The sequence below is a fragment of the Manis pentadactyla genome, chromosome 1, assembly GCF_030020395.1.
Source record: "Manis pentadactyla isolate mManPen7 chromosome 1, mManPen7.hap1, whole genome shotgun sequence".
Lineage (NCBI taxonomy): Eukaryota > Metazoa > Chordata > Mammalia > Pholidota > Manidae > Manis > Manis pentadactyla.
The window spans coordinates 1,819,659-1,832,708 of record NC_080019.1 but is presented as its reverse complement, the minus strand read 5'-3'; the positions used below and the strand labels follow the sequence as shown (position 1 = coordinate 1,832,708).

Sequence of the window (13,050 nt, the reverse complement as noted above, 5' to 3'; positions counted from 1 at the left end):
ACTGGTGTGAGGTGATATCTCATTGTGGTTTTAATTTGCATTTCCCTGATGCTTAGTGATGTGGAGCATCTTTTCATGTGCCTGTTGACCACCTTGAATTTCTTCTTTGGAGAAGTGTCTGTTCATATCCTCCACCCATTTTTTAATAAGGTTATTTGCTTTCTGGGTGTTGAGGTGTGAGTTCCTTATATATTTTGGGTGTTAACCCCTTACCAGATATGTCATTTATGAATATATTCTTCCATACTGTAGGATGGCTACTTTGAAGTCTTAAACGGCATTAAAGCTACTGTCAAACAACAAAATCCCTCTGTTCATGACCCAAACCGATCCTCCCTAGTCTTTGCAGTTCAGGTGCCCATTGCTCCATGGCCACTCAGGCCGACCCCCTGGGAGGCACCCCACTCATCACTCCACATTCAATCCACTGGCAAATCCCGTCCGCTCTGCCTCCCAAACCTGAGGATTCAGCCACATCTACCATCTCCGGTGGGCCCAGTGCGGTGTGAGCCTCTGTCATCTCCCACCCGGATCACCCCAAAGCACCCACCTCCACCCTGCCCCCCACAGTACGTTCCCCACAGGCAAGGGGTTACTCAGATCATGACATCTCCTGTCTCACTCCCCATTTCATTCCAAACAGAAGCCTAGCTCCTCCACCCCCGTCCTCTCCTCAGCTCAACCCCTTTGGTCACTTCCAGCCAGTGACCCGCTGCTGTTCCTTGAGCCTGTCAGGCACCTACCACCTCAGGATGTTTGCATATAGCATCTCCTCCTCTTGGAACATTCTTCTCACAAGATAACGGATCATCCCCTCACTTTCTTCAGTAGGTTCCTGCTCAAACACCCCCAACCTTGATCACCCACTACAAAAAGTGTCCTCCCCATTGTTAATTTTTCTCTGCTAGAATGGGAATTTTTCCTGACTTATGTATGCCTGTAACAGCATGTGGAACAGAGGAATCATTTTTTTTAATTCGCTGGACTAATTTGTGATGATATTCATCAGCATCTGACATACTACAAATCTCATTCCCTACCAGAATGTAAGTGTTAAGAACACAGAACAGAGCCAAGCACACAGTTATTCCACAAATGCTTGACGAATGATCAAATGAATTGAGTGATAAAGGATCTGTCCTCAACTTTCTTCTAAGGGTTTTCCTTTTTACTAGAAGTTCAGTATCGGATGACCACTGAGATCCTGACTAACACTGCAAGTGTCACCACCTCCTTTCAGGCAGTTCTATTTCCAAATGTCCAAGGTAATAAAAAAAAAAAAGTGTAAACTGTTTACGATTTCTCTTTATGCAAATAGCATTTTCTTTCTTCCTTAAAAAAGTTTTGAAAATGAACTGAACTGAAATCTTTCTGCACACCTGCAACTTTCACTTGACAGACAGAGGCTCTGAACTACTGCTGAGACCATGTGTGTGTCCTGCCGCTCAGCCCAGCATCTCTTCTTGTGTTGCCCCAGCCTGTGGAGTCCCGGGGGGCTCTGCCACTGGGGAGCCCTCCCAGCCCAGTGCTGTCCACACCGACCGGGTAGCAGGGAGAGTGGGAGGCTGTCAGACATGTAATCAAAGGCCAGACCACATATTGTTAGATAGATTTTAATCGATTTTCTGATTAATTCATCACAGTGATCACTTTTACTGTGATGATATGCAGCTTTACTACACTAGTATAAATAATAACATAAATACAGCTCTAGGCAACATCACAGATTAACAAACTGAGCGTTCTTCATGAACCATGGCTGAGAACGATGATCAGGAAGAGAAGCTGACACCCTTGCTCATTCTCATCATACCTTTTCAGAAAGGTACTCAAATAAGGCGCTCCACTTGTGGTATCGGCCTGTTAGTTTGCCAGTAAGCCAGGCACATACATTTCATAATCTGTACTATTTCATTGCTTGGTTGAAAAATCAGACACACCTCAACATATCAAAAAGAAAAGTGGAACAGATAGTAACACCAAAGAAAACCACTGGATGCATTAGAGATACAGCACTGCTCCTGCATGTCAGCAGTGAGAAGTACCAGGGGTGGCAATACATCAAGAAGGAAATTAATATCCACCTTGAATATCCACCCTGAAATGTAGTCTCTGAAGCAGGATGGGGCAGAAAGGAAGGCCTGAAATAAAAAAAAGAAACACAGAAAATAAAATCTGAGTTACGTTTAATGTCAGGAAGCTATCTGTAAAGAAACTGGTTTCTCCTTGGAAGGCTTGTAACTCAAGACAAGCAATTAAGTTCTACAACAGCTGATGCGGAGTTTGTGGTCCAGCCGTGCCCTGATGCGCCAGCGCACTTAGCTAGGGAGAAGATACGCAGAGCTGCCACTCCGAGGGCTCACCTGCATGCCCAATGGACTCTGCCCAGGTCAGCAGGAAACCCTGAGGTCAGCCTGAGGCAGGGAACGAGGGCCAAATACTCACTTTAGGCAGATGGCCATACTAAGGATGATGAAATTCCTAAAGTTTTGCTCAATTTCCAATCGTCATTCTAATATGGCTTCATGATCTTGTAAGTCTTCAAGATCGTACAGATCCTATGTGACAGATGCATTAAGAACCAGGAAGTGAAGAATTACTTCCAATATGTAAAACCTGCTCATTGCCAGTTGTTTCAGAAAACATCAGTCAGCAAACATGAATTTCCTACCAAAAGTGCACACTCACAGAATATTTAGGTCACCCTTCAAACAAACAGCCTTTGCCAACAGTGAATTAAGACCATGATTAAGACACATTTCCAAAAACAAAAGTCCCGAACATACACCAGAACATTTTCAGGTCACCCTGCAAAAACGTGCACTGTGGACATTCAAACATCACTGACACTTATGGGTGTAACCCGAAGAGTTAAAGATTAAGTTCACATTAAAATTTTAACTGCTACCTTTGCAATTTTACTGTTTTCATTGGTTTGATTTTTTTTTTTAAGGTTAGCACTATTTAATTTCTGGTTTTAATCAGCAAAGTGATTTGTAGTGTGTTTCAACTTTCCAGTTAATGAATCAAAATGGACATAATCCAGGGGATGGCAGTGAAATCAGAAAAGGTTTATGTACACACTGGATCATAAATAACCACAACCTCTTTTTAAACCCTTGCTCCCACTGTAAACTTTGTTTGTATCTCTATATTTGTAAGTCTGAATTAGTCTATAAAAATCACATTAAAAAGGTAAGTTTAAGAGCGATATTAACTGATCTGTATTTTATAAATTTTAATCCATAAAAATATAAATAAGAATGGTAAATTTTTAAGAAAAGAAATATACATTTAGTGCAAGTTATGAATTACATTTCCTCTTCAGTGTCAGCAGTTAAAGTATCTTGAGGAAAGAAAAAAAAAATGACTGATCTAATTTCAAGAACAAGAAATTCCAGTGTTTAAACATGCAATCAACACCAGACACAGCTGCACAGGGTTCTCCCGTCTCTCCTGTCACAGCGGCAGCCTGGCTCCTTACGCTGAATAGTACTTGTTATCACTATAGTTCTAGAGATAGAAACTTTGCATAAAACCAGCTTCACATTATCCATAGTCTGAGAAGAAAAAAAAACAGAAAGAAGACTGTTTACCCTTCCGGTCGAGTTTCACTGCAGCGTCTGACCCACACCGCACTCCGGGCTTCCCTGCGCATGAGCTCCCGGGGCTGGCGCGACCCCACGGCCAGTGGACCCACACCCTCTGTGATGGCATGAGAGTCACCGTGCATCTCAATGTGAGAAAGGACTGCGGCACACGGGCTCACCAACTCAGGGGGGGCTGCGTTACAGCTCCAGAGGGAGGGAGGGATCAAGGAGCTCCGAGCTCCGAGCTCCAAGACGCAGGGAGGTAATGCTCGGCTGTATGACTCATACCGTAAACAGAACGGCTCTGACACTCAGGGGCAAGGCCGTGCAGTCTTACAGACGGCTCACCTCGAAGGCACCCTCCAGAAGCGGGGCTGGCCATGCGTGTCTGCAGCGGCCGGAGGGCCAGGGCCCCAGGGCCACTGTGAGGCCTGCCAACCACAGCCGCATGCGTCCGGCAGACATGGGCCGATGCGTGGCTCTCTGGTGGGTGTGGACGTGGCGCCTCGTTTCCTTCTCTTGCCGTTCCCTCCCCAAGCAACTGCACTCCACCAGCATTATTTGCAACCTGTGTTGCAAAAGCCTGGCTTTCATACTTCCTTTTTTTTTGTAAAGGAGAAAACAAGTAGATGATTCCCTCAGGTCAAAGAGTTGTGCTATTCAACAAATGAACCTCCTCTTCTGTTTTGTCGCTCTCCTCACCTGTGCAGCTCAGTTGAACATTATTGACGCAGGGTCCTGGTTTGCCGTCTGGGCCATATGGCGCAGGATATCTTTTTTTGTTATAATGCCAAGGAGGCGCCTGAAAGGAATGGACAGAACATTGATATTAAAACGAACAGGAAAGAGAAAGCCCACATCTATAACTAAACCCTTTTGTTGACAGGAATAGAGCAAAGCAAGCAGCTTGATTCTATAATTTCAGGAGTTATTTCATTTGGAAAGAACCATCCTTTGCTATAAAAAGTATTATGGTCAAAATAGGACGATGTCCACTCCACTGAGACTGAGGACTGTGTCCTCAGTGAAGAAGAGCTATTTTGGGTAACGTTTGCCAACAAAAAAGTATCACAAGACGGGAGGATGTGTAACAAAGAAATGAAGCTGATCCCCTCTGCACAGAAAATTCATTCCCATCATGGCAAGAAAGCAGTAAAATGTCTGATGACCAAATCCACTCAACATTCCATGTTTTAAAACCAAAATTAACTTCTAAAAACTGACTCAAGAATTGCCCAGTTGTATGCAGAATCTTCAGGAAAAATGCGTACAATTGAGATAAATGCGTACAAAATGGTCAGCACAGAACTTCAATCCCAAACCTCAGAACCCCAGAGATAAAGGTGTAAGAGCGCCCGAGTTTCTAGTGCACTCATCAATGTTTTCCTTTTTTGATTTTGGCCAAAAAAGTTAGGATACAGCACTTCTGTGAAAGCTTTAGTTGCTCTTGCTCACATTAAAAGGTAGGTGAGACAGACCCTAGCTCATAAAAGATTTTGCAGGTGAAGCAGAGAGAATGATAAGCAGGCACTTATTATTCTGGTTAGTAAGTTTTTCAAAAAGGATGCATGAAACACTTGTGAAATATTAGCATAAACAGGAAACACAGTTGTGTACTTAAGAAAACTGGGACAGGTTTTATATAGGTGGGACAACTGCAGGGCAAAATAATTCCAGGCATTAGCTGCGAAAGCCAGACAATTTTTAAGTTAAAAGGTAATTCAAAATTTATCTTTGGTCATGAAACCACAATGACATAAAGCCAGCCAGTTAAATGCGTATGAACCTGAAAGCTGTTCACAGCATTCCAGAAACGTCATACAGAAGAGGCACACACACAATCTAAAATCTAAGTACAATGTGCTGATGAAATGGCAGGACACACGTCCTTAACACTGCAGTTATGCTGGGTACAACATTAGGGTCACAAACACATACACGTTATACTCTAGAGAGTGTCCCATAAAAAAACCATCTACCTGTCAGCAAGTCTAACACTGCTATGCTCATTAAAATCATGTATGAGCTTAGATTTATCACGAGACTACAAGATTAAGAAACAAAAAAGAAAAAGGGTTGGGTGGTCACGCAGACATCCCAGCCAGTCAGGCACCCTTCTGAGACCGGTATGCCCACTCAGGTAGCGGATGTACTGTGCGCACACCAACACTGCCCCATCAGTTACCCTTCAACTACCAGACTGCTGACAGCTCTAAACTGCAAGCCCCCATTCCGGGGGGTGAGCTAATGTCCAGTCCCTCCTGTGAGTGGGTCTTACACACCCCCCAGTTTGCCTCAGACACTATGGGCTGGAGCGAGGTGGTGGCATGCAGGTGTCAGGGAGGCAGACACCCAAGCCGGTCATGACGCACTTCCCACCCTCTAAGGCGCCTCATGAGGGGACCTGGCGCGTCTAGTCGCCCAGAGCGCCACATGCTGCTCAAGATGATCTAACGTGTTCTTCCTTGTGATGATCCCCAAGACAATCCTGAAACACATCATTTATGCTAATAACTGGGTGAGAAATTAAAAGAGGTTCCAAACATAATGATATAGAATGAGTGAGAAAATTAAAACATGAACTGTAAGAATGCTTTAATGGACTTCAGAAAATTAAAAACAAAAATGGTTTGAAATCCTAGGTCCCATTTGCATAAATTCTACTGACTTTCCTAAGTCACACACTATTATTATAGTATGTCACACTATTATATATATATATATATATATACACTATATACTACATAGTATGTCACACTATTATAAATATTGTTTTCCTTTTTAAATTAAAAATCAAAATTATAAAAGTTCACAATGAGGATGACTGCAAAGAAAAGTACATTAGAGACAATATTAATACAGCTATCAAACTCTTGAAATAGCTTCATTTTCAGTGGTATTTTCTAATTTCTAAGACATCACAACACAGCAGCTATAATTTCAATAATTAAAAGGTAGGACGAGGCTCAGCCTTCACTGCCTATGAGGAGACTTAAGAAATCCCTCGAGTTTTACCATTACTGGAATTAAAATTAAAGGCAATGCACACTAAATAAATAATGCTGACCGATACAAACACCACCTTGTTTCCTAGAGCTGCCCAATGCTACTTCTTTAGTAAGTACTAATGTGTTCATGAATGGGGGTCAAATGACTTTAACTCTGCATTATTCCTACATAATGACTTCTCAGTTATTACATTAGAACATCAAGCAAAATGGTGGACACAAATTCTCACAAGCATACTTCAAGATAGGCTGCTTTTAACAATTAAAATTCTAGTTACCGTAGTCAATGAATTCAGCTACAGTGTGTAGCAATAGAGACAGTAAATGTCAAAATCCTTAAAAAGCTTTATAATCATTAAATGCTGGAAGCCTGCCCAGGAGGCCCCTCAGGGCGACGGGACATGCCCCCCACGACCTGGTTATGTCAGTTTGACTCGTAAACTGCGGCTGAACATTCAGGCTTCTTCAAGAATGTCACCCAGGGACTTGGCTGAGACCAAGTCGCCTTGCCCTGCAGATATCACAAGGCAGCTACTGAGGACCACGCTGGCTGCAGGACCGGGAAAGTGGGGAAGGCAGGGGTAGGAAAGGCAGAAACAAGTGCTCTGCTCTTTCTCATTACTGAAAAAGAATGATGCGCTGATCCCTAAGAACAAAGACACACTGAGCACTTCTCAGACCACGGAACAAGCCCCCCACCACGGAAGCTCAGACACTGTCCCACACAGAGCGAACCTCCCTCAACAGGGTATCCCTGCCCGACTGCACGGGGCAGACAGGCAACAAACCAGACTCACTTCAATTCGAAGCTGGAGTCAGGAAACCCTAACAACTACACAATTCCAGCTTAATTCTTACACACTCTCTTCTGTCTGTCCAGTTACATCTGGTGATTCATTTCAGTTAGTAGATCAGTAAACTTTGCCACAGCTCACAGTACACAAAGAAAATAGTTACAAGTTTATGAAGGACCAAAAGGCAAATTCAGAGGTTTACATGGTAACAGCCCTGAAAAGGAGAAAATATATATACTTTTTTTTTTGCTCATGGAGATGACTGGATAGTAACATGGCCAGGCTCAGGGCTGCTTTACTAATTTCAGTGCAAAATTTGACTCATGTAAAGAACTACTAGCTGTTTTTTGTGGGATAACAAGTAATGATGTGACTTGACAGGGCACTAAATGTCCCATCTCTGTTCTCATTTTCTCCTTGCATCTAAGGTCCTTGACTTGTATCTCTTCCCCCAAATAGTTACTTTCTACCTCTGAGGACACACTATCAACTCTAAAATGTTGACAATTACCCAGAACTTTATACCTTCCACTAAAACCAGAAGATGTGATTTCTTTTCTGGGTTTAAATAATTTAAATGAGAATAAAACACTATTTCTTCAAATACTTCAAAGAAAACAAAGTCCCAAAAGCCACCACCACAAATGATCTATATATTGATATACATATATGTATCTATCTATTTTCCTTGAGGGACAGAAATAAGGAAAATGTTACCAAGGCAATTAAACCTACTCCTTTGGGAAAAGCCACCCTTACCCCAAGCTCTCTTATAAGCAGGCAGCATCAGGATTTTAGAATCCTCCCCACCCCGACCACCCTTGCTATTTTTACACTTTCTTTTAAATGTTTTCCTTTCTGATATCTGTGCTGAAAACCTGGGAATTAATCGGCAAAGTTAAAAGCGTTAATCAACTTTGCGATCATACTTAATCATGACTAGAGAATGACTTTATCACAGATTCATGTCATTTGATATAATAGGACAGACCAAACCAGAAACACAGAATAACCCAATGCAACCAAAAGTTTTCAGCTCAGCTTAGCTTCCAACTGAGCCATTTATGACTAAAAGCGTCCAAGAACCAGTAAAGCTTTATGAAAAGTTATTCCATTTAACGTGTCTTATTAAGTTTTTAAACAATGAAGTTTGGTACCATTATTTCTTAAATTGAACAACACTGAACAAAAGGAAAGTTATTTTTACTACATACATTTCTTCTCCAATCAGCATCTGTGGTATTAATTCCAAACTCCCTGCTCTTAATCAAGAGCTTTATCCTTTTAATGATTTATTTCAGATCACCTAGGGTTATTTTCACAGGTCACAGAGTGAGAACACCAAACATGGATCTAATTCTTTAGCTTTACTATTTCTAATCCTAACCCAATACAATGCAATATGCTACCCAAGAAACTCTAAGCAGTTGGAGAAATCACAAAGAAGAGGTCACATCCTGCCAGTTATTAACAAGCAAGTCAGCAACAAGAGACTGGGTTTTATTATCAGAGAGAGTCTCGATTTCCTCATCTATGATTTGCTAACCACGAAACTGGGCAAACACTACGCCTCTCCAAGCTCCAGCCACCACATTGGTCGAGGAGAGTCTCATACCTACTTGGCAGGGCTGTTATGAAGTAACATGAGCAACATGAAGATATTCAATAGGCCAACTTCCCTCCCTTCTGCTCTTTCCTCCTCTGTCTAGACAGGAGTCATGTGTTTCGCCACCCATGTGCTTTGTACAAAATGTTTTTAAAAAAAAAAAATCTGCTGTGATTCTAACTATTAATTTCGACTAGCTTCAGGCTGTGCAGGGTTAACCATCCAAGTTCCTCCATGACCCAAGGATGCCCTTTGTTTCTCACTTCAGGCCCTTCAGTTCTCAGGTGCCCCAACAGCAACGGGAAGGGACAATCGGGCGTGCATGTGGTGGGACCCAGACCCAGCGGGAGCACCGGGCACGTCTGCCGAGGCCACCTTGGCTCCTCAATCCCCGTGCGTCTGCCCAACAAGCCATCCCGTGACTGTCCTGGAAAAACACTACCAGTCTATGCGTGAAGGGCAGGAAAATAATCAGTCGATACATTTTAAGTACATGAGTGTTTATCTGTCCTTAGCAGTTTAGTGAAAGCTCTGTGGATGGAGAAAGCAGAAAAGCAGAAACAGAGCACTTGCCAAAGGAGGTTTCAGCTAATTTACAAATTTCATTTAATTACATATTATTTTCTTCATTACACAACAAATCAAATAATGGCTGAAATAGCAAATAGCAAAATATCTCAGAAGTTATTATTTATACTCTACAAACAAAGTACTTAGAAGAAAACAGGGTCTGGTCCTATTTCCTGCAGGCTCAGCCCACTGTTCCTCCAGGAGAGCACACGCTAAGTACAGCGCGCGTGGGGAGGTGTTCAGCGCCTCCCTTCCAACATGGAAGCGTACGTGAAGAGCGTCAGTTTGCGTTCTGGCAAGCAGCCAGCACATCTCTACTCTGCCAAGTGTGCACCTGGCTGGCGCTCTGCCATTCAGCATGCACTGGCAGGCCCGCTTCCCCATGGGCACCGACTTTCACTACCTCTGGAACTGCAAACGGGTTCCACTCTAAAGCATCAGTTCTGGAAGGGCGCTGGTATCCAGCCAGACTCACCCGTTGTGAGTGACGAGGCACTGCCTCAGCCCCAGCTTCCGGAAAATGTCCACCACTATCTCCATTGGGGTGTGGTCAGTCACTGTGAAGGGGCTCATGTCCAGAATGCTCCGGAGCTTCAGTGGCCGAGGGCTTTCTGCTGGGAGAGATGGCGTGTGCTGTGCAAAACACACACGTGAGCTGCCCACGATACCTTCCTGTTTTTTTCTGGCACTTTCTGAAAACAGAGAGAAGACCAAATATTAAAAACTGATAGGTTTTGTTTGGTTTGTTTTAAGGACAACCTACTTATTCAGAGATAAAAAGTTAAGTAAATGTATCCCATTACTTTTGGTCGCTGCATTTTTTGCCTATCTTCTTTACCAAGAAGGGAAGAAAATGAAAAGCCACTTAGCAGTTTCTTCCTTCTGACCGAATGAGGACCACCAATACAAATCAACTCTGGGTAAACGAAATACTCTGGTATCACTGTGTTACGGCACCATTTTCTCTGCTGGGGCGGAAGCTATTTCTAACTTTGGGGGACAGGCAGCATTTTGGAATGTGGCCTGTAACACCTGACACGTTCTGAGACCACAGTCCATGACAGGAACCCACCCCCGAGTGACACCTGCCTTTGCCAAGTGTCCCCTGCCCTGCAGTGGAGGTGGGACAAACAGCCCCTGGGGTTTAGCTATTCGTTCTCTTTTCTGATGTTAATTTTCTGGGTGAGTCATGAGCATTAACAGATGGGTTGAAACCTTGGTTAAGCACATAATGGGCACAGACTGATCTTTTGGTTTCATTTGCAAAGGTCTGTTCATTTCCCCTCCAGGGGCTCTGCTTCAAGTGTGTCTGTCCCACGCCTACTCCCACCTTTCAAACCGCTAGACAAGAAGTGGTTAAGGACAAAACACCACAGCAGAGGGACAGAGAGCACAGGAAGGAGGCGGAACCCATGAAATGGAGAGAACACCAATGTAAAAACAAAACTGTCAACTTCACATTTCTACTTTGAGTCAATATGTATGTAAAGCTGTGTACAAACATGGTACTTGTTATATTAAACGTATTTCAAACATGAATTTTGCTACAAAAATATTTAAGCAAAAATGATAAACACCAGTCCTAAAGTGAGAAGCAGATAAATATACGTGGCTCATAAACCCACATTGTGGGACATTCACGCCTTCCGAGCGCCAGGGCCGCCTTTCACTTACTCATTCACATAGGACGGCACTACGTGAAACCAGATGGCCAGTACTCACTGACCCACCTCAGAAGCCTGACAAAAGCACGGCAAAGAAGGAAGCCCACAGCAAATGACACAGAGGAGTCTTGAAAAGTGTTCCTTATGTTGCTTTGAACTCACAGAAGCATCTGGCTAATGACTTACAAATGGTGGCGTGTAAATAACTGTCAGCATGTCTGACAGACCTGAGCTAAAACTAATCCCAATCACCAATCTTAAACATCTTAAAATAACAAATACGTCATCACTGAAAAAATATGCTGGAAGACTGTTTAAATATTAAACACTTGATGATAAAACAATTTCAGAAAATTATAGAAGAAATGTATTGGCCTAATCAATTGGAATGTTCCCTTGCATAAGGCACAAGGCTAGTGGACATGCAGCCTGGCTTAAATCTGTCATATTAACATCATGTTGCACGGACACAGTGTTACTTCAGTCTGTACCACCCGCCAGGGGGTCACTGCAGTGCTGGGCCACCTGCTAGGTTTGCTCTGTTGTGAACAGTGTTTTGAACACCATTCATTCAAAGACCTTTGAAGCAGAAAACATTAACTGTATTAATTTTTGAAAGCAAAAAAAGTCTCCACACTCATAAAGAAGTATTTCAACTAACTAAGCAGGTATAAAGTTTCTTTCAACCACCGTGAAGAGGAACAGGCTAGTCCACTTCTCGCAGCTCACACTACCGCATGGATGGTTTTGAGGCCTGAGGTGGACGCTGCCATGGAAGGGGAAGCCGTTACCAAATTTGCTCTCCTTGGGACACAAGCTCAGGGTCTATCTGAACAAAAGATCTCGTGGGGAGGAGAAACCACTGTCAGGGGGCTGCTCATTGCCAGCTGCTCTGTGTGTCCAATTGCCACATTTCGCACATCAACAGTCTCCCTGTAAGGCCTACAGGACCGATCACACACATAGGAGTGAACAAGTACACTTTTATACCCTGAGGTGGAAACTGGGAAAGATGACTCAATTCACTCTATAAATGTTAAAAATGGTTCATTTTAAACAAATCTATGAAACGTTCAGCCTCACTTATATATCCTGACACAAAAATGCAGGAAAAAACGTCCCTCCATTTGGACTGAATTTGAACACAGGAAGCCATCCTTCACAGCTGGTGGGAGCCTATGGTATAATCATCACTTAGTGCAATTTGAAAATCTTACAAAATTAAAAACACACCTACTTTTTGATCCAGCAATTCCATTTCAGTAATTTTCCTACATTTGTACATAAGACAAAATGCCAAATATATGAGGCAGCAATTTCTGTAATAGTGAAAGATTGGAAACACCTTAAATGTTCATCAATGAAGAATTAATTTAAAAAATTATGATGCAACTGAAAATACTATTTAATAGAATACTATGCCACTGTAAAAAATGGAACGAAGAGCCTCTATACACTGATTTGGGCAGATGTCCAAGAAAACACTGCTTAGTGAAAAAAAAAAAAAAAAAGGTATAGAACTGCATGCCTTAGCACACTACTATTTGTTTAAAAAGAGAAAAAATACATATATACTTACTTATTTAAGAGTAATATCCACAATACAGATGAAAAAATACTCAAGAAAATACTAGCAAACTGAATTCAAAAACACATCAAAAAGATCATACATCATTATGATCAAGTGGGATTTGTTCCAGGGATGCAAGGATGGTACAATATTAGAATATCCATCAACATCATACAACACATTAACAAAAAGGACAAAAATCACAGATCATCTCCATAGATGCTGAAAAAGCATTCAACAAAATTCAA

General features: G+C 42.4%; 1 protein-coding gene across 12 annotated transcripts in view; it reads right to left on the bottom strand.

The window, feature by feature from the left end:
- Positions 1-1,597: 1,597 nt before the first annotated feature.
- The window catches only part of CLCN3 (chloride voltage-gated channel 3), a 73,809-nt gene continuing 62,356 nt past the window's right edge, over positions 1,598-13,050 (bottom strand). For 4 of the 12 annotated variants that reach the window (XM_036890913.2, XM_057501989.1, XM_036890916.2 and 1 more), the window contains 2 exons: positions 10,044-10,260; positions 1,598-4,392 (listed from right to left, as the gene is read on the bottom strand). In XM_036890913.2, the coding sequence (XP_036746808.2) occupies positions 4,302-4,392; positions 10,044-10,260 (308 nt within the window). In that variant the 3' untranslated portion in view covers positions 1,598-4,301. The remainder of the gene's footprint in view (positions 4,393-10,043; positions 10,261-13,050) is intronic. The other 8 variants (XR_008997661.1, XR_008997528.1, XR_008997569.1 and 5 more) reach the window with 8 other exon arrangements.